This window comes from Lygodium microphyllum, chromosome 12 (genome assembly GCF_053477565.2).
Source record: "Lygodium microphyllum isolate KBCC chromosome 12, Lygodium_microphyllum_v1.1.10, whole genome shotgun sequence".
Lineage (NCBI taxonomy): Eukaryota > Viridiplantae > Streptophyta > Polypodiopsida > Schizaeales > Lygodiaceae > Lygodium > Lygodium microphyllum.
In genome coordinates, this window is record NC_141146.1 from 147001039 (window position 1) to 147028805 (window position 27767).

Sequence of the window (27767 nt, forward strand, 5' to 3'; positions counted from 1 at the left end):
AATCTTGGACATGAGAAGGGTATTAAGCTAAAAAATGTATTATAAATTGATTAGCTTTTTAAAATGGTCCCCAAACACGTAAAATACCTAAAGTTTCATTGAATAGTGCTTGGTCTTAGAGAGTGTCCGTGTTCCATAAGTATAACCCTAATTGTTGAGAAACCACTTCTTCAATTTACACACTTCATTTAGGGTTTTGCACTGACTGCCCCCACATTTTGGTCACTTTTTTAGTGGCACCCTAGACAACTTATGCCTATAAATAGGCAGGCACTCCATTTATTCATCACCACCTTCTTTGGTCACCACCACCCTCTTCAGTCATTCTTCACCTCTCTTCCATCATCAAACACCCTTCCCTCTCACTAGCCCCTTTCACTGCCCTCACATCCCTTCAAGAGAACATCGCGGGTCGTGGCTCGTGGATGCCTTCACCCTTCCTCTTTTTCTTTAGGCGCCCTATTCCATCAGCAGGTTTTGTGTTTTAGAGCTTCTTCCACTTGGCATTAGTCCTACACATTTGGTGACTTCTCTCTTCCACTAGGCAATCATTAGACTATTTGCGTTTGGGACTTTTTCTGCTTGGCGTCAGCTCTCTACACTTGGCGACAACATTCTCCATGTTGCGACTGCCTTCTCATCCCTGGTGTTTGCTTGCTGACACACCTCAGGTATTTGTGTTTTGCAGCTTGGGAGATTCTGCATCACATCTGATGTCATCATTATCCACGTGGTGTCAGCATCTGGGCTACTCTCCTTGCATTTGATGGCTTCGACATTCTGGGATTTGCGTTTTGCTGTCTAGGTCATTCCCTGACATTAGAGGATTGTGGTTTGCTCCCTCGACATATGTCTTTCACCTTCCAGTGATTACTTCAATAGCCCAATGCCCGAATGTGTTTCAAAGTTTCTCTTCTCTCTTAATGTTTTCCGTACACACTGTGTTTCTCCCTGCAAACCCTATTGTCTCTGTATATCATCACACATTTTGACATGGTATCAAAGTGCAGAAGCTTAGAGAGCTAAAGACCTTGTTCATTAGAGAAGGCAAAGATAGGTTGTGGGTTTAGCATAATCTACTGATTTCCCCCTTCATTTCTGCTGCATCACTTCGCACTAATAGCCCCATTAAGGGTTGGTGTCCACATTTTACTCACTTTTTCAGTGGGTGCCCACACAGTGGTATGCCACACTAGATAGCTTATGCCTATAAATAGGCAATCACTCCATTCATTCATCACCACCTTCTTCGGTCACCACCATGCTCTTCAGTCGTTCTTCACCCCTCTTCCGTCATTAGACACTGTTCCCTTCTCTCACCAGCCCCTTCCATTGCGCTCACACCCCTTTAGGAGGATATTGTGGTTTGTGGCTCGTGGCCGCCTTCACCCTTTCTCTTTTGCTTCAGGCATTGTGTTCCTTCGGCAGGTTTTACATTTTGGAGCTTCTTTCACTTGGCATTTGTCCTATATAGCTAGTGACTTCTCTTTCCTACCTGACGACCATTAGACTATTTGCGTTTGGGACTTTTTCTGCTTGGCATCAACTTGTTGGGAATAAATGGCCATCGTGCCTTTTATATGTGCATGGGTGTGAACATACCCTTAGCAGATTTGTACTTTCATATATATATATCTATCTAAAAAACCTAAAGAGGTATACTTGTCATTGTACCCACAAGTCGTGCTCACTACTCTGCACTCTCTCTTTGTCTCTTTGCTATGTGAAAGCAGTGCGTGTCTCGATCCTCCCACCACAGGGCATAACAAATTGGTATCAGAGTGTTGGTTACAACGTTCGCGTTTCCAAGGAGTGTTAGGTCGCAGGACTGACAGAAGTCTACAAACAACACTCGACAAGTGAGGCAGAACAGGTCACTTGCAAACATGTGTAGCATAGGTCATGCAGAAGACCAGTAAGTAGTCGTGTAGAGGACCAGCGGCGCCAAAGCGAGCTTATGGATTTGCGTATGAAAGAGGGTACAACAATGTCTACTCACTTGAGTGAGTTTAACTCCATTTTCAGCCAGTTGGTTGCCTTGAAGTTCATGATTGATGAGGAATTTAAGGCTACGTTCTTGCTTTGCACTCTGCCAGAGAGTTGGGATACATTCAAGACTGCTATGAGCAATTCTAATGCGATCCTTTTGTATGCTGATGTAGAGAGTGCTCTACTCATGGAAGAAATGAATCGGCAGAAGAATGCATCGAGTAAGTCTTTCAATGCTTTGCATACTAGGGGCAGATCACAGCAGAAAAGCAAATCTGATAGTAAGGGACGCAGTAAATCACGTGGCAAGGATATCGAATGCCATCATTGTGGCAAGAAGGGCCACTTTAAACGTGATTGCTACAAATGGAAGAAAGAGAAAGGAAAGGGCAAGAAGACGGATGATATTGTGGTAAGAAGGGTCACTTCAAATGTGACTGCTACAAATGGAAGAAAGAGAAAGGAAAGAGCAAAAAGACAGATGATAGTAAGGAAGAGAAGAAAGAGAGTTAAAGAGCAGTGTCAAAATCGAAGAGATGAATGTAGTCACTTATGACAGTGATAGTGAGAATGATGTACTCTTGGTCTCTTTTCACACTTTAGTACACATGCTTTACTTGCAGATACGGATGGTGACATGTATACTTGGATTCTAGATTCAGGTGTTTCCTTTCATGTCACCCCTCATCGTGAGTGGTTTTCTGACTATACACGGGGTCGACATGGTATTGTCCATCTTGCGGATAACTATGCATGTGACATTGCAGGTATTGACAGTGTGCAGTTGCAGTTTCAACATGGTTTTGTCTTTACACTTTAGTATGCATAGCATGTATCTCAGCTCAAGAAGAGCTTGATTAGCATAGGGCAGCTAGATGAGGATGGATTTCATACCACCTTTGGTGATGGGGAATGGAAGATCTGTAAGGGATCTAGAGTGATTGCCAGAGGTTGTAAAAGTGATACCTTGTATCCTCTCCATGTATCTAGTGTGCGTGACCATGTTGTTGCCGTGATCGAGCAGTTGAGTGTTTCTTTTTGGCATGGCCGATTGGGACATATGAGTCAAATTGGAATGAAAGTACTTTCTTGTTTGGGTTACTTGCCTTGTCTTCATTATGCTGATTTTGAGCATTGTGTTTATGGTAAACATGCACAGACGTCTCATAAGAAGTCTCTTTCGCTGAAATCTTCTCTTCTAGAGTTAGTGCATTCCAATGTATGTCAGATGCTAGGGTTATCTTTAGGGGGAAGGAAATATTTTGTCATCTTTGTCGATGATGCTACACGGAAGGTATGGGTTTACCCTATTCGTAGCAAGGACGAAGTGCTTGACAAGTTTAAAAAATTCTTGGTATTGGTTGAAAATTAGATTGATAAGACACTTAAGTGTCTTCGCTCTGACAATAGTGGGGAATATGTGTCCAAGGCCTTTTAGGTATTTTGTGACAGCAAAGGGATAAAGAGGGAGCTCACTGCCCCTCATAATCCACCCAAAAATGGAGTTGCAGAGCGTATGAATCGGATCATATAGGATAAGGTTCGTACAATGCTATCTCATGCTGCTTTACCTCATGATTTTTGGGCAGAGGTTGTTATGACAGCCGTACACTTGATTAATCGGTTACCAAACAAGTCTTTTGGGGGGGGGGGGAGGGAGTTCCCCAAGAAGCGTGGTCGGGCAAGCCACCTTCGTATGCACACTTGAAAGTGTTTGGCTGCGAAGCATTTGTGCACATATGTAAGAAAAAACGTAGCAAACTTGAGTCAAAGTTCTGTAAATGTATTTTCCTAGGATATGGTGATGAAGGAGAAATGGGATATAGATTATGGGATCCCGAGAAAAGGAAAGTAGTACGCAACAATGATGTTATCTTCCGGGAAGATCACATGCATAAAGAGTCCGAAAAGATTGAGGAGGTCCATAGGGTTGTATTTTGGGAAGAAATACCTTTGGACAACAAAATATGCTCGCTGTACAACAACAAATACCTGCTGTAAATGGACTTGCAAATGCTGAAAATAATGCTGGAAATGATCAGCCAACTATTGCCCATAATAACGAGCCATTGATGTGCAGGAACAACCATGACAACAAACTGTTAATGTTGATTTGCAGGTTGAAATGCTAGGACAGCTAGTTGAAAATGGAAATTTGCAGGAACAGCCAACAAACAATGATCATTGGGTTAGGAGATCGTCTAGGGCTACTAGATAACTTGATAGATTCGTTCATGGTGCAAACAATGTGGTAGATTATGTCATGTTGACAAGCTGTGGTGAGCTGTCTTGCTTCAAGGAAGTAATGGACAGACAGGACAGCAAGAAATGGTATAAAGCCATGTTAGAGATGGAATCTCTTGAGAAAAATGGCACTTGGGACTTGGTGCAGTTGCCTAAAGGATAGAAAACCCTTCCATGCAAATGGGTTTATAAGATGAAGGTCACTTTTGGTTCCTCGCCAAAGTACAAAGCAAGATTGGTTGCGAAGGGGTACAAGCAGGAACATGGAGTTGACTTTGATTAGATCTTCTCTCTGGTAGTCAAGATGATTATATTGAGAACCATTTTGGGCTTGGTTACAGCTGAAGATATGGAGCTCATACTGATGGATGTAAAGACTGCATTCTTACATGGTGATCTGCATGAAGACATATATATGTAGCAGTTTGAAGGGTTTGTGGCACAAGGGAAAGAGAAGATTGTATGTAAACTCAAAAGGAGTTTATATGGGTTGAAACAAGCACCAAGAGAATGGTATCATAAGTTTGATACATTTATGCAGTCTCAAGGTTTTCATAGAAGTCAAGTGGATCACTGCTTGTACACCAAGAAGGTAGCAGATGGCAACCTGATTATCTTGGTTCTGTATGTTGATGACATGCTGATTGCTAGCAGGGATACTCATGCCTTGGACTCAGTGAAGCAAAGCCTTCATGGCGGTTTTAACATGGAGGATCTTGGTGATGCAAATCACATTCTTGGCATGCGAATACTCAGAGATAGGTCAAAAGGATTACTCTATCTATCTCATCAGGAGTATATCTCCAAGGTTTTGCAGCGTTTCAATATGGAGGGGGGGAAACAATTGGGGTTCCATTGCCTCCATATGTGAAACTCAGTGCAGAGGACAACCCTACATCTGATGATGAGAAGGCTGAAATGGCCAGGATACCATATGCTTCAGTTGTTGTCAGTTTGATGTATGCATGGTTGCTACACGTCTTGACATTGCCTTTGCAATGGGAGTGGTTAGCAGAGACATGGCAAACCTTAGTAAAAAGCATTGGGAAGCAGTGAAAGGTATTATGAGATACCTCAAAGGCACAAAGGAGTTGTGTATTTGCTTTGGAAAGGAGAAGGCATCTGTTGTTGGCTTTACGGATGCAGACTATGCTGGTCATGCAGATTGCAGAAAGTCCATTTCTGGGTATGTGTTTATCTTCACAGGAGTAGTCTCTTGGATCTCCAGACCACAAAAGTGTGTTGCATTGTCTACTATAGAGGCAGAGTATGTAGCTGCCACTGAGGCATGCAAGGAGGCTTTATGGCTTTCACGTCTGGTGGGAGAGCTTGGCATTACTGAGTTACTTGATGAAGCACATATAGGTGAAGTATCACTTCATTAGAGATGTACTTGACAGCAAGAGCATTGAGCTTGTCAAAGTGCATACAGATGACAATCGTGTAGATCTTCTCACGAAGGGTCTTCTAGCAGAGCGGTTTGCTCATTGCCGACAAATGATGGGAGTTGGATAGATATATGTATTTCAGCTTTGTACATACCTAGACTTAGCTGATTCATTTCTCCCCTTAAGGCACATTGCCTTTAGGTGGGAGGTTGGTAAAGGGCTATTGTGCCTTTTATATGTGCACAGGTGTGAACACACTCTCAGCAGATTTGTGCTTTCATATATATATCTATCTAAAAAACCTAAAGAGGTACACTCGTCATTGTACCCACAAGTCGTGCTCACTCTCCTCGCTACTCAGCACTCTTTTATAGTTTGAGCTGGTTGCCATGCTGTCTAACCACTTCTAGTGTAGGCTGTAGCTTGCACTTATTGCAATGAAGGGTTTAGGCCCAATTAGCGTCGTTTTCACCTTCCTCTGCTGTTGCCTAGATTCCTATAGCATTTGGTGATTAAATGCCATCATCTTCAAGTAGTTAGATTGCTGCATTTACCAGTTCTAGACCTAGAGATTGTTGCATTTTGGTTTCCAGCACTTCGACTACTCCCTCAGCCCACTCCCACGAGAGCCATTGGGTGTTGGACAGCTCTGCCCTTGAGCATCTTGTACACTCTTTCATTATCATTCATTCACTTCAAAATTCTCTTTCTTCTCTGTTTGTGTTTTTTGCATTTTGCGTTTTACGTTTTTGTGTTTGTGTTTGAGTTCTCTATGTTTCAATCGTGGTCATATACTTGGTGTTTTCTTCTGCAAACCCCTCGCATATCTCCACAATATCACCTTGGCTATAATTATCCTTCCTAGTTGCTTCTTTCATTTTCTTGATATAACAAGCTGATTTAAATCTCTACCCTTTCTTCCTTTCTTAGACTACAGTGGAAGATTGCGTTTTGCTCGCATTTGAGCTACCTAGGATCTTTGTCACCGACACTTTTTGCTCCCTCTTGAGCTACCTATGATCTTTGTCACCGACACCATTGCCACATAGTTGTTCTTTAGGGGGAATCCTACTGACTAATTATTGCATCTAGCAGTAAGGAAAAAAAAACCACTTGAGCTATGCACAAGAAGAATCCATCAATCCTAGTAGGCACCTAGGCAATCCATGGTGACACCCTTGGTCTGATTCCTTGGTCTCTTTGGGGTGGGACCTTTTGGGTAAAAGTGGGTAGAGTTAGGCCGGAGAGGGGTGTTGAGCCACTATAGTTAAAGGCCTGCATTACATGAAGTTATCATGTGTCTTGCCTAATTTTACTCTGCAAAAAAGCCCCAAAAAGATTCTTAAAATGAAAAAGATATTTATTTTATTTGAAATATGTTGTGCTACTTTAGTCTTTGTATAGTAGTCATGTACCTGCTTGGGCAGGCTGCAACAATAAGTTTTTGTTTGTTCTTCTGTGGTAACCTCTCGAGAAGAACTAACAAGCAGCAAAGTTCTGAAAACTTTTTGTTGCACTCGCCAAATCTTTGCAATTTGTTGCTTTCAATTGATTCCAGCCAATCTTTACTTCCACCTCAAAGGTGCTAGTGAGCCACACATGGCAAAACCCTTGCCTGAATGATACCTAATCTTTTGGTGCTTTTCCCTCAACCAAAACATTTTCCCATCAATATTGCACATTCTTTTTGAGAAAATAAGTTGCCTTGTGCACCCTGAACCACTCAGTATGGTTCCCACTTTGAATAACGTATGTCAAATTGTTGGATGAAGGACACAACTTTCATAATGTCTTGCACTCTATTGAAGATCTTGAACTTTACCGATTGTCCTCCATCTTTATAGTCCGCTACTTTTCCTTCAGAATGAGACTGCCATAGAAATCTGTTTGCAAAGCTTTAGGCTGACTTGCACTACCAACTGCTTGATCAACTTCCCTGAACATTGGTGCTGAATTTACATGACTAGATCCTGAAAACCTGAATTTACATGACTAGATTTTGAAAACCTGGCTGAGTGCTTTTGAACACATGACATTGGGTGGATTGCATACTAGCAAACAAATTACCTTTCATACTGGTCTGCATACCACCACCAAAGACTTGGCCAACCGGAACATTGATTGCTATAGCCTAAAACACAGAGCCTCCCCCAAAATAACTTGGATGCACACAGATTGTGGCCAAATGGCTTGTTGTGCTTGCTGCTCTTCCTGAAAATTACTATCTTGTCCACTAACTGCAGCACCCAAAGCAAAAACAAGTTACTGAATTTGAACACTTTGCACTGGTGGGACCATTGTTTGCCATCCAACAATTGACCAGTAACCAATGGGCTGTCTCCCAGCTATACTAGGCTGCCGAACTGGTGGATCTTATTGCTCCCCCCTTTACTGGCTCCAAAGAATGAAGCAATGCTACAGACTTAGGATTCTTCATAAGTTGGGAAAAAGTCTCCATGACACTAAAGAGTTGATTAAACTTGTCAACTGCACTGAACAGTTGTGCTTTGAAAAAAATATTATCATCTGCATCACTCCTAGGCTTCGTAGACCTTGAAGCTACATAATCCATCAGATCTCCGTGTATTGGAGGACAAAACTTTAGAAAGTTGAAACTTGAAACTACATTGCTAAGCACACGACAACTTTGCCATGTCCAGAAATGACATTGGTTGTGGTGTAAACAGCACGATTGGCAATGGGAACGGCACGATCAACTAAAGTAGGTGATGGATATGTTGGTGGCATCCATGATCGGCCTATAAAGCCTTCATGATGATTAAAATCTATGTTCCATGACATGCATTGTGTTTTCTTGCTTCCCTTGCGTTTTGTATAAGCATTTCCCTTTAGGGAATATGCTTAAACAATGGTGCGTTGACAAGGTGGTGCAGGTCCCAAAAAAATTGCCCACTGTTAACTTCAGTAAAGTGGTCCACTTAGCCTTGAAATGTGTGGATATCTCGGTTTTGGAGAAAGAAAAGTTTAGTTTAGAAAATTAAAGAAAAAGGGTGCTTTGTGTGTGTGTGTGTGTGTGTGTGTGTGAGTGAAAAAGGGCAATGCTCTTGCGCACGATAGTGCATCCTTGTTAGCTTTTGAATTAAATTGTTAGTGCCCCAGTTTGAAACTTTGGCCTAAGAGTGCATTTAATAAATTAAACTAAACTTTGAATAAGGTTGATTTAAACGCAATTAATTAAGTGTGTGCACAAACTTGCATATTAATACTCTGTTTCCTGAAAAAGATCACAAAAGCTTAATGGCTTATAAACTTGTCCATGCCCGGCACAACTCATGCAATGTCTTGGACCTGCTAGAAAGGAGCTCCAGAGGTAAATCACATCCCCATGGCACCTAGCATTATCAGGGATGTCGACAAATATTTCTTCATTGCGGGTTTAGCATAGCCTATTTTTCACACAACGGGATGGTAACCCCTGGTGGTGCTACACCGCCCTTGCTTTGGCTTCTTTCCCCATCTGCCCCAAACCTGCTTGAGAGCCTTTATGCAGATAGATGTAGACACTTGCTGCTCTAATTATGCTGCTGAGCCCATTTGCTTCTTTGTTTGATTTGAGTAATGTTATCCTCCACAGTTTATTTTGCAATTTAGAGATTTGAGTAAGGCCCAAGTTGATGCAGTGGGAAAATTCAGAAGCAAATTTTCTAAAAGAGAAATGTGGTGTGAGCAGCTCTCAAATTTGACATATGAGCAGATGCAATATATGAGTAACAAGTGATTCACTGGATTTTTTAGTGAATTTCATCCATGGTTGTTTAGGGTGTTTCTGCAGGATTCTAGTTGGAGCAAAAAATATCAGTGGACTACTCTGTTGGGCTTTTGCTTGTGCACCCTGTTAAGATGCGAGTGCATCTCCGTTGTTTATGAATAGTTTAGTGTGCTGTGAAAAGTTTCGTGTAGCCCATGCTAAATTGGTTATCTTCCTGTATGCTTACTTAGTGTTGAGTCTAAAGTCTTATTTCAATTCTGCTCATTTTTCTTTTTTAACAGAAGTGGTTTGAGGTAAGATTTTAAGTCAGATTTCACAATGTGGCATGTATCATTTCTTCTTCAACTTGCATTCACCGGTTTTAATTGTGTCATAAAAGGTACTTGAAGCCAGGAAAGACAGACCCAAGCAAAGACCCTGAAACTGTAGTGGCAACCTTTTTGAACTTGGTTGGTGTCTTTCGGTTACAACTCACTTTGTAGAAGAGCATAACTGAATTGTTTTCTTTCTCTGTGAGAGAAATTATTGGATTCTTGTTGTGCCAACTGTAGCTCAGATATGCCTCATACTTGTTAACAATGTGTGCTGTAGATTTCATACATTTCCGGTCCATATGACAATGAGAAGGGTTTTAAAAAGCTTGATGAAGCTATTGCTCATTATGAGGAGCACAACAGTGGCAAGGATGGTCCAACAAGAAGGCTTTTCTATCTTGCGTTACCCCCATCGATCTATCCAGTTGTGAGCAAAATGATAAAACATAACTGCATGAATAAGTGTAAGCTTCTTTTGAGCCATCTTTTGCATTACGGATAGTTTTCTTCTAATGACCTTGTTGTATACTGACCAAGACACAAGGAGCATGTAGAAGTCACTTAAGCACGAAAATACTTATGGAAATTGCTGGAGGAATGTTTGTTGTCTACAAAATACTTGGTGTTTTCATGGTCCCATAGTTCAGTTGTGCTAATGGGCACACGAGTTAAGCCAGACTCTCTAGACAGAGCTGTATTTGAAGCAAGATTGTCGACAGTTTTTTTGCGTAGTTTTACATTATGAACTGGTGAGTTAAACAAAATGGAACTGGTGAGTTAAACAAAATGGTACTGTATCTCTGTCTGTTTGGGAATTGTTGCTTTGATTCTGTATAGCTTCCTCTTGACCTTAACTAGCATCTGAAGCTTTCACATATTGCAGAGCACCTATGTCAATGAAGTAAAATAAACAGAAAGTGAGGATGGTTAAGCACCAGGAAGACATATTTCTATAAAACATGAATCAGGAAAGCCAAGTTGTTTTGTTCTCGTGCAAACTGACAAGGCCTCAGCTTTTGTCAGATTGCTCAACGTCTTGTGATTCTGACTGATTAGCGTGATGCATGCTTTTTCACTATCCTCTTAAAGAGTATGGCTGATTTCAATGTGAAATCCAAAATTTACCTGTAGAGGTTTCTCCCATTGCAGAACTTAGATACCTTGCACACCAAGGCACTGTATGTTAATCTGTGCAGTGTGGCATCTAGCTTTGTGAAATTCTGTTGTATGCCTCTGATGAAGCAGTGTGCTAGGCTTAAGCCCATTGTCCTCCACATGGGGCCTCTGCTGAAGTCAAACTGCCATGGAGGGCTGGGGCCTGCACAAAGCGACCCCCCTGTGATGCAGCCGAGGGCTGGTGATATCTTCTGAATAATTTCCTGTGCACTTTGTCCTGTTCTCAAATCTGCCTCTGGGCAACTGTGGCAAATTTGTGTTGAACATGGACAAGAGGTTGACCCATCTCATATGCCTCTCAGACAGCTTTTGTTTGAGTGAGAAAAGATCGTAAAGGCTGATGATCAATCTGAACAACAAAATCAGCTTTCTCATGAAGCTGCAAATTGTTTTTAGCATGTTGCAAAACTCTATACCCTTGGAGGACCACATGGCCATCCTACATGAGAAGTACACCAGTGCTATTCCCACATGCATCACACTGTACCACAAAGGCTCTCCGGAGATTAGGCAAAATTTAAATTGGATCTGAAGCATGGTAGGAAATGCCAAACACATTTCACTAATCAAACATTTCAGTGTGCCATGCCTCACATACACGTTTCACTCCAAGAGGAAAAAGCAAATTCTATTGAACCCTTGCTGAATATACGTATTTTAAATGTATTTTTTTGTTGTTTCATGTGGCATTTCACTTAGGACCTACTCAAGGGTGAAATTTTTTGTATTGAAACTCAATGTTTCAGGCATGAAAGATTTCAGGGCTGAAATGTTTTGTGGTTACCTTGACAATTCTGAAGTAAGCTTTCCCTTAAAGTGATTGAAGGTTGCAATCTCTTTTTCAGCCCATCTGAAAGGCTTTGCAAAGCATGAAGAGGAGAGCAATTTCTGCTAGGTGAGCGAAAATGGGATGAGCTAGGCTGAATCAGCCCCTTGCTCAATAAGTCCTTCACCTGTGTCAATCTCTTCTTGCTAGGCTGCACCCATTCTGTATGACAGCTTGTTTGCTGGAGTATTGCTTGACACTAGATCAATAGGACGATCCTCAAGCCTCTTGGGTGGACGTTCTCTAGGCAAAGACTTGAAGAAAAATTCTTTATACTGTTGCAATAAAGTCTTGTCTTTATCCAACTCAGACAACTATACTTCAGCATCATTACTACTTTATCCTTAGCAAAAGCCAACTATGGAGAAAGATGGTTTTTCCATTACATTAGAAATAGGCAAATTTGATATAAGAGATCTATTCTCCCTTAAGCTTGGCATCCAGGACATGAGTCTTTCCTCTATGCTCTAAAGTAATCTTCAGCACTGAGGTATAGAAACACATCAGGTCCAAATTTTGAGGCTCGAATCATAAACAATTTTCACCCAATTGCACATGCATTAGATAAGGATGAGAGAGAAACAATAGGGGAGAGATTTCTCTTATTTTCAGCCCTGAACATGCTCAAAACCAGGGCACCTGCATCAAAGTACGCATCAAGCGGTATTGCCACCATTAAATGCTGTCACCTGCATTAAATGCTGTTTTGTGCTGCTGACAACCCTTCAGCTGCTGTCACCTGCTGTAAATTAGGGTTTTTCCATGGTCCAATACTCCATGTCCACCATCAGATCAGGTTGCCCTGTTGCCATAGTGGCTCAGCTGCTCTCTCTCACCCACAATGCCTTCCACCCAGATTGAATTTCCAGCCATTAGTAATTCAATTAAATGAAAAATACTTGGCAAGATTTGGTCATTGACAATTGTCGAGCCGCAATTTTAAATTCCTGATCTCTTTGAACCTGTAAGTGCTGAAACTTCCACAAACCTTAGTTAGAGATATCATACGATCTAATTCCCCAACTCCTCTGATACCAAAAGTTGTTCCAAAGGGGCTATTCAATGTCTCTGGCCAAGATCTATCCAAGGTGCCCTCGTGGTACTTGTCCACCACAACTTCTACCAATGTCCCCTACTACCCAAGCTAAGGTTGTATGTCATCATGCACACATTTAACTTAATCCCTCATGTGCACCACACATGTTTCACAACTTAATTGTCGGAAGCTAAACTATTCACAACCCTGTGACACCATGCCAGCTCTCCACTTTCATGTACATGGCCTCCATGTATCGCTTTCTTGGTGAAGAAGGAAGTGAGAGCTATCCAACTAAGCACACAGCACTCAAGCATAGCTTTGTGAGGAATATTAAAACACAACCACATTTCATGAGTAGTGTGAAACTATGAAGAAAGTGGATCTGCCGATCAGTATATTAACGGGATCATTTATGAAGTGAAATGAGAAAATGAAATGTCTTACACCATTACCTTGCATGGAAAGAGCATTAGATAAAGTTGACAGCGACTCATGAATACAAAACGCGGAAGCCAGCAAGTTTGATATCTGTTTAACAAATGTTCATACACATACCACTTATCTGTGTAACAAGAACCTCACAAAATCCAAGAAAATAAAAGAAGCATCAGTCTATGGCCTTAAGAATGAATTTGCAGGAGTGCACATCTGTATAAAATCCCTCTCAATATGTGCAACAAAAGTAAATGCAGAACTTGGTGACAATTATTGTGAATGAACATCCTTAAAGCTACTCACATGAAAGAAGCCTTTAATATGGAAGTCCATAGGGTAAAAAAAGCTGTTAGCTTCTAGAGTAAAAGGCAAGCATGCAGGTCTATACTTAGTTAGCATGTATGCTAGGAGAGCACAAAGGTTTACATCATGGCAATTGCTAGCTAACTTTTAGCTCCATGTCGAGGGTGGGATTGACACGTTGACTTGGATATTGCATGACAAGGAAGGATTTTTGATGAAATAAATGAAGGGTGAAGCTTGAGTCAAAGCATGAGGCCACATACACTTTCATCTTTACTCTTTCTTCTAGTAGTGGAAACATCTGAACATCTTCTATTACTAGAGGTACTTTCACATCCTCTATCTCTTGGATATCTGGTCTTACTTCTACAACTTCTCCAATTGTCTTTATATCCTTCTGTGTGGTACTAGATTGCTATGTATTGCATTGTTGTGTTTTGTATTGTTTTATTTCTCTTTTGGAAGATTGAACTTCATTGTTTTAGTAGAGGGAATATTCTTTTCTAGAATTGTGGGTTCTCATCTCTTGACGTGCCTTATTATAGCAACTTCTAATTCCACCAAAGCGGAAGCAATAGAGCTGCAAGCTATGGTGAATGGAGCAAGAGAGCAAGAGAGAGACACAAGATGTAGGAACTCCAATAGTTACCATGTGACTAGCCTTCATGTATTTAATAGTCATTGAAATAATAAATAATAAATAATAAAAGTGACAGTGATGGGTGCTTGCCATCTACAATGTACAGGCATGCGGTCATGGTGCATGTAGTAAATAGAGGGGAGGGTAGGCATAGGCGCCTTTACTCCCATAGACCTTTCACTTAAAGGTGAATGTGTCTCAAGTGAGGAGTGAACAAGAAAAAAAGTGACAAAGTACAAATGTACATAATGTACAACAAGATGAAGAATAGACGTCATCTCACCCTACGTCCTTCATCTTTCTAAGAAAGGCAAAATGTTATGTTGAGAGACCTTTAGTGAGCAAATTTGTAGGATTCTCGTCAGTTTGCATGGAAGACTAGATTCTTAGTCAACTGAATGGTACTCATAGAATCCAAATGTAGTGTAGGAGTAACAATAATACCAAGGTCTGCTACTAGGAGTGTAACCATAGGGCCTCCTTGCAAGCCTCAATGATTGCAATATACTTTGTCTCAGTAGTAGATAAGGTGGTGCATTTTTGCACCCTAGACATCCAAGAAACAACATCTCTAGTAAAGGTAAGACACACCAAGAGGTGGACTTTCTTCTATCTGCATGGCCTGCATAGTCGGAATCAATGTAACCCATGAGTGTAGTATCTTGGCTACCATGGCAAATGCACATGTCTGTGGTTGTAGTGCTTTTTAGGTATCTCATGCTACCCTTCACGCTGTCCCAATGTTGCCGACCAAGTGTAGCTATATAACATGTCATAACTCCAATTGCAAATGCTATGTTAGGTTGAGTGGCTATCATGGCATACATTAAACTACCTACTGTGGATGCATAAAGGATCTTGGTCATCTTGGCCTTTTGCTTATCTGATTGGGGACAATTGGTCTAACTGATTTTCACATGGGAAGGTAAAGGATAGTCAGTAGGCTTAACACCTTGTATATGGAATCGCTCAAGCACCTTCTATATATACGCCTGTTGTGATAGCCTATAGGTAAAGGAGACCCTTAGAGCGACCATGCGTGATAGCATAACGAGTAAGCATTTTCATTCTCTTTAAGGACACATGCCCAAGGTGATGATGCCATAAAAATACATGTGGTGTATCAGCCATAACCAAAATATGGTCCTAAGAGTCAAATACAAATAAAGAATAGAGGTTGTTAGTCTTGGTACCTTGAGCAAAGACAAGATTTTCATAGGTAATCTTCCATGCAGAATCACCAAAAGATATATAATAGCTTGCATAATCCAACTGTCAATAGATAGAAGGCTTTTGGTCAAAGCCGGTACATAACTTACATTATGCAGAGTAAAAGAGCTGCTAGAGGAAAACTGCAACCTTACATCCCCAATGCCAATAATATCCAAGGCCAAGTTATTTCCCAGTCGCATAGAACCTGTCATGCTGTGATAGGATTGAAACCAATCCCTATGTGGGGTAACCTGAAAGGAAGCTCTTAAATCAAGCAGCCAACACTGAGAATATGTAGACGAAGCATTAGTCAACTGAGAAGCATCAAGAGAGGAAACTGCTAAGACGTACTCATCATTTGACTTTGGCTACACTACATTGATCTCTTGGTTTTCAACAGTCTAGCGTGCTTCTTTTGGACTAGTACTTGCCATATTTGCATCTTCCAATAGGTGAAATTTGTGCCATCAAGCTTTTCAATATTGAAAACAATACCATTATTCGAAGAACTAGCCATAATGGTAGTATACCAATGCAAAATCCAAGAGAATGGGCTGAAATCCAAGAGAATGGGCTGCTGTAAATGACTGCAAATTAGCCCCAAAACTCAGCCAAAACAAAGGCAAAACAGGAGGGAATACTAAAGTATAGAGATATCCACCAATTGCAAGCAATAGATTTCAAGAGTACAATGTTTGTTCTCCAAGACAATACTGAAAACTGTAATTACAACACTGCTTCAATAAATGCAGCAGTATGGCCAAGACCACTGTGGGCAAATAATCAAGAAATACCAAGCTCCCACTAACATGAATATCCGGGCAACAATCAAGATATGTAAAAGGAACTAGCAGTGAATAGGCATATAGCTGGTACTAAAGTCTATCATAAACTCAAGTGAGTTAGTAACCATACATCCCGGAGGCGTAAACATTGCGTATATAAGAAATCTCAAGATCAAGTTCAGAGATTTGTCAAATGCACAATTGATTGAGCAGAGAGTAGTGAAGCTCAATACATAACCAAGAAGCATGTATACATTATTGAATCCTGCTGACAAAGGTAAGTGTTGGTGTCCAAAGCATGTAAATCAAATCAGCCCAATAGTAGGTGTAAATACATCCAAGAGTATCCAGGAGAGCATGTACATAAGACAAGAGTCCCACTGTTTCAGTAGACCAAGCTCAATTGCATAGAAGATCCAAGGCTCTAATGCAAAATATTCAAGTAAATATAAATATCTCAAAGCATATCCACTGAAGCGTATTTGGAGTGTAAAAGAGCAATGCAAGGGTCAATAGATTAAGTACATAACATCCGGGTGCCCAAAGACATCAACTAATACATTTGGGAGATAAGACCCGAATAAGTTTTCAAACCCATAATGTCAATCACTGAAGCAATTGATGTATATAGCCAAAGTTCCAAGACATCAAGTGTAGCTCAAAACCGAGTGCCAAAGCATTCCATAATCATATTCGGGTTCAAGCATCAATGCTAAGCATCGATATATTCAAGTGGTATATCCATAGAGCATGTAGACTTCAAATGCATAAAGGTTACTGTTAGTAGGTTGCTGCCCAAACTGTTATTACAGCAATGAACTTCTGCAAAACTGAGCTAACTGAGCTATCCAAGCAAAATAACATCTCAAAGCATTGCCATACCTTCTGGGCACCAAAATAGCATCACCAAAGCATTAAACATGTATTATGAAGCCTATTGTTTGCTGTCCATAGGGTATACAGCAGACCTGTCCTGAGAAAACAGTCAATGGCTGAAGATATTCAGCTCCAATGTACACCCAAATGCGAATGCTCAATGCTGGGGAGGTTATCCAAGTGAAGAAGCATTGTATTGGCAAGCCGGAAGCTGGGGATCAATGTTGAGAACTAAAAGCGGGGCAGCTGGGACAGCTAGCACAAGTGACGCTAGTTGTCTCGGGGATTCTACCTTCACTGTTGGTCACCCAAGGCACAATGGAGCATTCCTCGAAGTTCAAATGATCCCCTAGAAGGGCTTAAACAAGACCAAAGCAAGCTGGAAGAAGAAAGAGCTTAATGCATACCTTGAAGGGCTGAAGCGATGGCTGCCATGAAAGTTTGAACTAAAGCTTTGTCACAGGCTAAAGTGAATGAAGAGGAAGCTCCTTGAATGGTAGGCTTTGATACTAGTTGAAGGGTGAAGCCCGAGTGGAAGCATGAGCAAGCAGAAGTAGGAGAGATGCAAGCTATGGCGGATGGAGCAGAGATCAAGAGAGAGACATAAGATGTGGGAACTCCAATAGTCACAATGTGTGATCGGCATTCCCTTATTCAATAGTCATTGAAAGAATAAAGAATAAAAGTGATAGTGATGGGCGCTTGCCACCTGCAGTGTACAGTTGTGCGGTCACGATGTGTATAGTAAATATAGGGTAGCGTAAGCATAGGCACCTTTACCCCCAACAATAAAAGCAATTATGCATTGCCAAGGGCCTTAGGAAGAAGGTTACAAAAGAGTGCAATGTGGTTCCTTGTGCTGAACAAAGAGGATATGTTGCTAGCTCTCCCAATCTTGGAGAAAAAACCTTTATTGGCATTTGGAAATATTTTGTCAAGGAAGGCATAGTTTGCTAAGAGGGTAAAATTTGACTGACAAAAGACATCTAGGAGATCACTACCAAGGATATATTATTACGAACTTGCCAAAGATACAAACAAGGATGATACCCTATGGACCAATGTGGACATGCTCAATAATGACTATTTTAGGGGAGAACGTAGAAATTAGAATGCCACTCAATACGTTGCTCAAGTGTGATTGCAACTACCTTAGTATTGTGGAGGAACTCTGGTGTTCTATGGTGCTTTTGAGGATTATGCCCTACTTGGCCTACAACCTCCTTCTATCTCAAAAAGCACTGCACTCAGTGCCTCAAACAGAATATTGCACTTCATCTCTCATCCTTGGTTCATGCTCACGTCCTTGGTGCCTTCATCTTGTGAGGTAATCTTGGTAGCATTCATTCCTTATGGACGTGTTCACTCTAACCTAGTGTTGGCTGTCAAGAAATGCCTATCTGCAACACCATCGGGCCGCATTGCATCTAGTTTGGTAACACTGACCCCATTATCAAGTTCTATTGGCTGACCTCTTGTTTGGCATGTTGACTTAGCTTGCGTTTGAACTTTGCATAGAGTCCTCAGAGCTGATTGGGTCACATGATTGGCTGCATGTTTACCTGTGCCTGGCTGAAGTGAGTGAGCACATGCAGGAAAGTTGCTGTTTTCTCAAACCTGGTTATATCCTCATTTGTAGCATACAGATGAGATTGTAAGGTTTGGTGATGCTTAATAGTGATTATGCGATGCTTACACTCTCCTCGATAATGCATCTGCAATCACATTCTTCTTGGGGTGTATGACAGAAAGTTTACTTTTTGTATCTGTTTCCATGATAGCTGCTTCCACTAATCTCTGTTCTTATGATATTTTTGTGTAGGTGGATGGAATCGACTAGTAGTCGAGAAACCTTTTGGGAAAGACCTGGATTCTTCTGATCAACTTAGCGAAGAACTGGGCCAGTTGTTTACTGAGGAGGAAATTTATCGGATTGACCATTATCTAGGCAAGGAGATCGTACAAAATCTGGTAAGTCTGGCTTTTTGGGTAGTTGGCTTGTGTGCTGTTGACTTGCTATGGATAAGAAATAACTCATTCCAAGTGATATTGGGGATTTTACTGTTGCAGCTTGTTATGAGATTTGCTAATCGTTTTTTCTTGCCACTATGGAACCGAGACAATATTGACAACATTCAGGTGATTTGAATTAGTAATTTAAAATGCATAATGTTGTGAAGCAAAAGTGTTATTGAGCTACCTTTACTGCTGCGACTTACAAAACTCACAGAATGCAGATAGTCTTCAAGGAAGACTTTGGAACAGAAGGTCGGGGAGGCTATTTTGATGAGTACGGGTATGATCTCCTCAAAATATCTTCATGCTGGAGATTCATGGGTTTACTGTGTCAACTAACGTATTATCATTTGTGTATCTACTACACATTTTTATTGCAGTATCATTCGGGATATCATCCAGAACCACTTGTTGCAGGTAATGGGAAAAGATGGATGGTTTCATTCATGGCTAGAGGCCTGTTTTGATGGTGATTGATGAAGCGGCATGCCTGTGTTCAGGCTCTATGTTTGGTAGCTATGGAGAAACCGGTCTCTCTAAACCCAGAGAACATCAGGGATGAGAAAGTGAAGGTGCGAAGATGCAATATTTCTCATGCTATTGTCCTGTTTTCAAGCTCTCAACCGCATCTAATCTTATCAGGTCTTAAAAGCTGTTCAACCAATCAAAGACGATGAAGTCATTCTGGGACAGTATGATGGCTACCTGGATGATCCCACAGTCCCTAAGGGCTCCAACACTCCGACTTTTGCAACAATAATTCTGCGCATCCATAATGAGCGATGGGATGGTGAGTCTTATCACTTTCATTGCATGTGCAATTCCCAAGTAGGTTATATTTCATAATCAGGTATTCATTAGGTTTGATTTGCCTAGTGAGGTTAAATGAAAGGTTTCTCCACCACACTTCATTTGCCATTTTTTGTAATCAGGAGTTCCTTTCATTTTGAAAGCTGGAAAGGCTTTGGACAGCAAGAAAGCAGAAATCCGAGTGCAGTTCAAGGATGTGCCCGGTGATATCTACAAGTGTATGTGCATCAAATCAAAATATTTCACTGCATACTATCTGTTTTCTGCACGTGCTGTGTGACCACCTTCTCTATCATATTATGATCATGGAAATCCAGGCCAGAAGCAAGGGCGAAATGAGTTTGTTATGAGGTTGCAACCATCAGAGGCAATGTACATGAAACTAACGGTAATTCTTGTATGGAGTGAGAGGATCATGCTTGTACATCAATATAGGATCCATGCCTAAAAGAAAAGTTTTCCTGCCATTGGACAAAACTTGCAGGTCAAGCAACCCGGGCTGGAAATGTCTGCAACTCAAAGTGAACTTGATCTATCTTATCGACAACGCTATCAAGATATAGTGATTCCGGAGGCTTATGAGAGACTGCTGCTTGACACGTGAGATTTGTTTATTTCAGTTCACTAATCAGGGAACTATTACCTAGTCTCGATTTGTTTTTTGTATGTGCCTCCTTGTAAATCAGGAGATCTTTATAAAGGCCTGATGTGTGATCAGTATATTTAACATCTCATGCCAGATTTCCCGATGTCTGTTACCTGGGAGTTAGATCACGTGAAGTACCGATAGAACTGCTTTACAAAGTTCAACCATAAGCTGTTAACATTCTAACATTGGATTGTTTGATGAACCAGGATTCGTGGAGATCAGCAGCACTTTGTGCGAAGGGATGAACTGCGGGTGAGTGCAGTCTTTACAGTGCCCAGAAAAGAACAGTTGCTAGGTTGATGAGCCCACTGTTTTAGACTGATTTTGGCCTGCAAATATTCCTCAGGCTGCATGGGAGATTTTCACACCCTTGTTGCACCGCATTGATAATGGAGAATTCAAGTCATCAGTCTATGCACAAGGTACCAGAGGACCACCAGAGGCAGATGAACTGACAGAGAGGGCTGGCTATGTCAGAACATATGGCTACGTATGGATTCCCCCTTCTTTGAAATCTGACATGTGATGTGTATTTTACAAACTCCCTCTTACTAGTGTACTGAAGAGTACACAGGAGTTTGTTGTTGATTTTGTAGAGCTATCTCTAGGCTGTAATAAGCAGAGCATTGTTTAGACCTGCCTTATTGTATATGTTACCGTGCACGATCATGGGCAATGCACTTTGGAAGAGTTACCAAATATGGGCCATGAAGGCGGGCTATGGCTTCCCAAAGAACCACATGGTAGGTCAAACAATGTTGCTTTTGTGACAGATTGTACCTAGTCAATAATAAATTGGGTGTTGCATTGTGTGGAAAGTTCATTGTGGCAAATGATGTGCTTTCATGTAAGGCTTATCTCACATGTATGGCTGCTTCATCAGCAGGCCAGGAACCACTAGTTGCCTATGGCACATGAGGCTCACAACTACCATCTTAAAGTCTATGTACATGTGACATGTTTAAAGAGAAGAGGCAGCTGGACCTGGAAGTCCCTGCAAGCAGGCCAATGACCTGAAGAGATAAGGCTGAGGTCCAAGGATAGAAGCATGGGTTACAGGCAGAGAATCTCTTATTAAACTATATAGCCCTTCAAAAGGGAGAGAAAAATGCTTTTAAATGTGAAAATACTAGAATGCATACATAAACGAGGAAAAGTAGTAAAAACAATTGAATGGAGAAAGGAGGTAGAGGTGCAGAAGAAGACAAAGTCAGAGAGATGTACTTGGAAAAGCATTCAGTAGCAGACATTGCGTGTAAGAATACGTATTTTTTATTTGATATTTAAGAACGTAGCGAAACAATTATATGTAACTTTGGTTTTCACATCTCAGCATAGTTGGCTCTTCATCTTGCACTCCCATGTTTACAAAGATTTCTTTTCAACCACTAAGCTTCAATGTAAGAAAATGAGCTGCCTTGTCAATTGCTCCTTGTTGAATTTCTAAACCAAAGAGAGACAAAAACTAGAACCTAGTTTCTTGGAATCACCATCTCCTATAAATCTGAAGTCAAGGTGCTTAACCAAGTTTCCTTCCAAGTACATGAGCATTAGCATCCTAGCTTTGGAATGATTCTACTGAGGCTTGTGGAGAGCCTATTTAATGCAAGCTAAAGTTTTTCATTTCAAACTCAATGCCCAAAGCCCTTTGAGCTTGATGTATCATATCTCTGTACTCACATGTAATACAAAGCTTGTCCACATATGACAATCACTATAGACTTCTCACCATTCCTATAGAAATATAAGTTAGTCTTTGGGGCATATCTTTTAAACATTAAATATGCTCCAGGGACACGTTAGTACCATGCTTTAGGGGCATATTTCATCCCATACTTATTGTGGGCAATCACTATTGCTATTGTGTGAATCATAGTTATCCTTGCAGTCATGATGAAGGATTCATGAAATAAAACTCTTCAAACTATGAAAAAATCTTTGGCAACTAATCTAGTTTTGTACTTTCTCGGGTTCCCATTAACCTTGTATTCCATCTTTCCAACCCACTTCGTGCCAATAAGCATCCTCTTGCCTAATCAATTCACTAGCTTATGCCATTGTACTTAGCTTGTATGATTGCTTTTCACGTTGGATTTGCAAGTTATTCTTTCAAATTAGCTTTTCTCTTCTCACATAATCTAAGCTATCAAGATTATGTTAATTGTGAGTAGAAGCCTTACTTTGTTTCTCTATTCTTTAAAACTATCTTAGTCTATCTATCTTGTTTCAAAAACCATAGGTGTAGGATTTTTGTGATCATAAAGCTGCTTCACATAGTGTAGTAGTAGCATTTTGTGAACTCTCTTCATTGTCGAAAGACAATTCTTCATTTTCCTTTAGAGTAGGCATAGCTCTTAGGATGGGTTCATAGTGGTCTTTACTTAATGATAAAGTGGAAGTAAAAAACTTTTATTGATGCAGTTATTTGTGGATGTTCTTGAACACTAACTATGCCATGACTTGCTATAGTGGATGACTTCTTCACTTAATGATAAAGTGAAAGGGCTTTCCTTGGTTGTAGTTACATGTGATTGCACCTTGCATACTAGAACATCACTTACTATACAAGTTGAGATTCCATGATCTCCTTGGCTAATCCAAAAGCCCCTCGTACTAAAAAAAAGTAAAAATTTGGGCCAATTGCCCTTTGATTTTCACTTAGGAGTTACCCCAATTTTTGCAATTCACAATGGATGAGTTCACATATGAAATTCCTTACGATTTCTTGAATTTCAAGTGTTGATTTTAGTCTATAATATCCTTTAGTGATGGCACATGTTGAAATACTAGAGTGATCGTGTAAGAAGGTGTCCACAAAAGGAAGAGAGAGCTCAAGTATAAGGATATCTTACTTAATGAGTTGTTCACAAGTACAACTAGTACACTCTAGGTTGTTTAAATAGCCTTCGGATGGCTAGGGTTAGGGTTTTTCCTACCCTCCAGTCCATTTATACTTATCTATTCTTATCCACTCTTGAATACATAGGGTTCATATGCTTATCTCTCAATCCCTCTCCTTAATGTCAGGGTGATTGGATTATAAGACATGTTAATGTTCCCTCCCTCAAACAAATGAGATGCCTTTATAAATTAGGCTACAAGAGTGCTTATAAGTAGAGATTTATAGATTTAGAAGAGTTGATCATCAAGTGTTGTGGAGATAAATTTGGCCTCCAATTTCTTTTGGTACTTCAAGGGTGGTAGGGCATTTACTGGTGATATGTCATGTCTTCTTACATTTGTTGCACTTTATCTTGTTAGGATATCTTTTTCAACAATTGATTACAATGTCTTTTTATTGTAAAAGTAGCATTTAGTGAAAACGGTATGAACTAAGAGTTGCTCATGGGCTATTGAAGTGGATGCTTGACTAGTATTGCCTTCTTTTTTATTTCTTTTTTCCTCATCCAAACATGATTGAATGGTGCTTTTCAAGATCAAATTAGGGATATTTGTAAGAGTAATTACAAGGGTTGGAAATACATTCTTTACAACTTTCAAGAAAATTGTAATAGCATCTTCATCATGAATTGGAGCTTGAACTCATGATAGCTGTGTCATGAGCCTCTTCATGCAAGAGATCAACTTATCCAAGTCTTCTTCTTGCTTATACTCCAAGCTAAAATTAATATTGATGAAAATTTTAGAGTTATTTTCTCTAGCCTCATAAAGCTTTTCAAGCTCACTCCATTTCTCCTTAGTAGTGGAGAGTTGGTCAATGTGATGAATCAAAGATTCATCTAGATGAAGCGTGATTATGGCTTGGGCTATTTTATCATCCTCTACATCGATCGGATTGGATGGGTCAATAACTTTGGTCCCTTTGATGAAGGGCTAGCATACTTGCCACAAATGAAAGTCTTTTCTATTGAACTTAACAGATTTGAGGTCTAACATCGGCATGGGCCATGGCTATGATAGGAAGGTCTTATTGATTGCACCAGGCAATGGCAGTGTCTAATCCTTTACACAATGGGACAATAAGTGCTGAAGCAAATGAAATGATAATGACATTAATAAGTACTAGGCTTAAATGTGATGTTCTACAAGATTAGATAAGGGATAATGACAATGGTCTATGTGTTTATAGCTAATACATAGCCTTATAATGATAAATGGAATGATGATATTAGGCACTTACTAGATCATGCTTAAAGTTTATTTTTAAATTTTTGAAAATAATCAGTAGGAAGTGATATACAAATTTATTAGTAGTGCTAAGAAGCACTCATTGCCAAGCATATATAAAGCACTTGATATTAATCCGATTGTAACCGGCTTGAGAAGTGACCTTCGGTTGAAGATGCTTTGAGTTTAGAGATTTTAGCTCTGCAATAAACCTAACAGAATCTAAATCAATGATTATTCATTGTTGATGATTTCAGTGAGTGAAAAAAACTCAAAAAACCAACCTTTGAAGCTTTGGTTATGGCTGCCATAGAAAACCACGGTTAGAATTTTGCTTGGTATAAGCAATAGAGAAGGCACTTCTCTGAACCCTTTTAATTGTAGATAGTCTACTTGGGGGGCTACGAATGCCCCATGAAAGCTCTAGGGATTGTGCCTTGTGTTGCCCACATTGTTGCTTGATGTATGTCATTGTCCCGAATTTGGGAAAAAATGAAATGTCATGCTGTTGTGCCCACAATGTTGGGGTTTGATATACCAGGATGCTACGCCACAAGTGTAGGAAGAAATCTCAAGAAGGAATCAGGAGCAGATATGGCTTCCTTTGCTCACACTAGCTCCTCTAATGGAGGTAGGTCTGAACTGGCTATGGTGAAAAGGAGGACAGGTTGAGGAAATAGAAATCTCTTGTGCACTTAAGCCAATATGTGATTGTGGGAAGTTCAATGGATTAGAGATAGCTTTGATACCATGTTGAAATATTAGAGAAAGCAGGAGGTGTGCACAAGAGGGCGAGAGCTCAAGTACAAGAAGAAGATATTGCTTAATGAGTTCACAAGTACAAATGGTACACTCTCTCTACATTTGAGAGTGACCTCTAGGCTGTTTAAATAGCCTGTGGATAGCTAGGGTTAGGGTTTCCCTTTGACCTCTAGTCCATTCACACTCATCTACCCTTATCCACCCTTGAATACATAGGATTCACATGCCTATCTCTCAACAATACATGTCTTGAGGTCATTGCTAAACCTTAATTATGTAGAAATTTAGGGTTTATAGCAGAAATTCTCTTGTTGAATACCAAATCTAGTTGTGATCTCTAAACGGTTGGGAAATGCTGAGATAACTTGAGAATGGGTTGGAGAAGGTGAGAGAATGTAGGAGAGGCTTGATTTTCCACATGGGAAATGGCTTAAATTCGATTGTTGTAGCCTGAAACCATGAAGAGTCCTTGTATACTACATCTAAAACAATTAGGATAGCAAAGTTGATTATACCACCGACTAAAGGTTGTGGACTATATCCCAATCAAAATTAGGAACGATTTTGAATGAGAGCAAGCTTAAATATGGCCCAATCATAGTTTCGCCATAATAATTCTGATTGAGGTCATGAATGAAAGCCTTGGCTTCGTACTTTGTTGATGGTCGACTATGACACACTTTGGCTCTACTCTAGCTCTGGCTTGCTTTAACTCCATTGCGACTCACTATGGCTCAAATGTGCTAGTGATGGGGGTTCCACTTTACGCTTGGCTACCTGCTGATTGTAACTCCCTTCGGCTTTTGACCATGGCTCACTTTGGCTCGAGTGCAACTCATGTTGGAGAGAGAGAGAGAGAGAGAGAGAGAGAGAGAGAGAGAGAGAGAGAGAGAGGGAGGGAGGGAGGGAGGGAGGGAGGGAGGGAGGCTTTTGGGCCCCTGTTCAAACATTAGGTCACTTAACATTAGGAACAAAAAGTGTCTGACTCACAATCTAGTGGATTATCTTTTGAGATGCCTTGCACAACAGCAAGTGGTAATCTTGTGTACAATTTGGATACTCGATTTGGAAGAACCTTTGTTGTGCATGGTGCAACCATCAATGTAATTACTACATCTTGACCTAATTTTAGCTAGTCAACTAATAGTGTTGTAACTTTGCTTTAGAGCACACAAGTGTTTCTTGAAACTAACATTCACAATGGTAAAGGAGATCGTATGGATTGAGGAGTTGCCATTGAGGTACGATGTAAACATCTTGTTTGAACTTCCTTATGCACAACCTTCATCATGGTGGGTGGGCCTCGAAAATAGATTCTATGGGCATGTATGGACAAGTGCTATGACTAGCAGTATTTCTACCTTTCTTAGAGTTGTTAGATAAAGAAAATGTGCTAGACATTTACAATCTGTAAATCCTATTCGTTCAGGATTCTTGAGAATATGACAAAGAAATGAGTATCAATGGCGAGGCCACATGATCAAAGTTTATGAATAAAACTCAATTATTTAATCTTGTGGGAGCTTGAATCATTTCTTTTGCAATGCACCTCCCATATGTGTTTCTACTTGTCCATGCAAATTATTCCTATGTTTTCCATATGGAGAAGGCAACAAGAGGATCACAAAGGGAATCATTCATTTGGGATATCATATGTACCATGTGGAAGAAGATATTTTCCACCTAGCAATGTAGGATACAAAGGAAAAGGTTCAACATTATCTGCAACAAGATTTGCAAGGGAGACCAAAGTCCTTGCAGAAGAAAACAACAAAACAAATAGTCATGGAGTCAATTCTATTAAGCACACCTACTGGAGGCACAAAACTATATGAGTCCTTTTATTGACTCAAACCTACTCTTGATACAATAAAAATATCATGATGAAGAAATGAAGTTCATTAGATGTTGGGATGACAATTGATGGTTATGATGCTTTGCTTCACCTTTAAAAAGGATGTTCACATGACTACTTTCAGAGCATGGTGTTTCATGAGTAGCTTGAGTTCTCATCTTTCGAGAGATGTTATGTCGAGATGTTAAGCTAGGGCCCTACAAGTGGTGTTGACTTGGTAAACAAAATGGGACCTTGGGGAGAGCTTTCCAAGTATTAGATGTATTTTAATTTTGTGAAAACAATGAAGGATTTGGAACACTATGGCCTACTATGTTTACAATCCACATATATAAGAGCTATAAACAATAGCAATTCGAGATTTTAAGGTGGAGAACTTAGAGGCCAACTTTGTTTTGGAAACTACTTAACAGGGTTATGGAAAAGAAAGGCCATGAGAAAGGAACCTTTAGAGGGTTTATGGGTGTAATATTTCCACACAGTAAAAGTTAGTTGGTTAGTTTGAAAGTTAGTTAGTCAATTAATAAGTTAGTAAGGTTACTAACTAAAGACTAACTAAGGTAAAAACTAACTTACATTAATAATTAAGG

The 27767-nt window shown here is 40.3% G+C and overlaps 1 protein-coding gene across 4 annotated transcripts in view; it reads left to right on the top strand.

The window, feature by feature from the left end:
- LOC148028420 (glucose-6-phosphate 1-dehydrogenase, cytoplasmic isoform-like) overlaps positions 1-21779 on the top strand; it is a 35716-nt gene extending 13937 nt beyond the window's left edge. For 2 of the 4 annotated variants that reach the window (XM_087690223.1, XM_087690222.1), the window contains 13 exons: positions 9731-9800; positions 9943-10129; positions 18780-18928; positions 19028-19096; positions 19195-19253; positions 19354-19390; positions 19474-19545; positions 19616-19763; positions 19906-20001; positions 20101-20171; positions 20268-20383; positions 20639-20684; positions 20779-21250. In XM_087690223.1, the coding sequence (XP_087546349.1) occupies positions 9731-9800; positions 9943-10129; positions 18780-18928; positions 19028-19096; positions 19195-19253; positions 19354-19390; positions 19474-19545; positions 19616-19763; positions 19906-20001; positions 20101-20171; positions 20268-20383; positions 20639-20684; positions 20779-20958 (1300 nt within the window). In that variant the 3' untranslated portion in view covers positions 20959-21250. Of the gene's footprint in view, positions 1-9730; positions 9801-9942; positions 10130-18779; positions 18929-19027; positions 19097-19194; positions 19254-19353; positions 19391-19473; positions 19546-19615; positions 19764-19905; positions 20002-20100; positions 20172-20267; positions 20384-20638; positions 20685-20778; positions 21251-21315 lie in introns of those variants that run through there. The other 2 variants (XR_015692727.1, XR_015692728.1) reach the window with 2 other exon arrangements.
- Positions 21780-27767: the final 5988 nt, after the last annotated feature.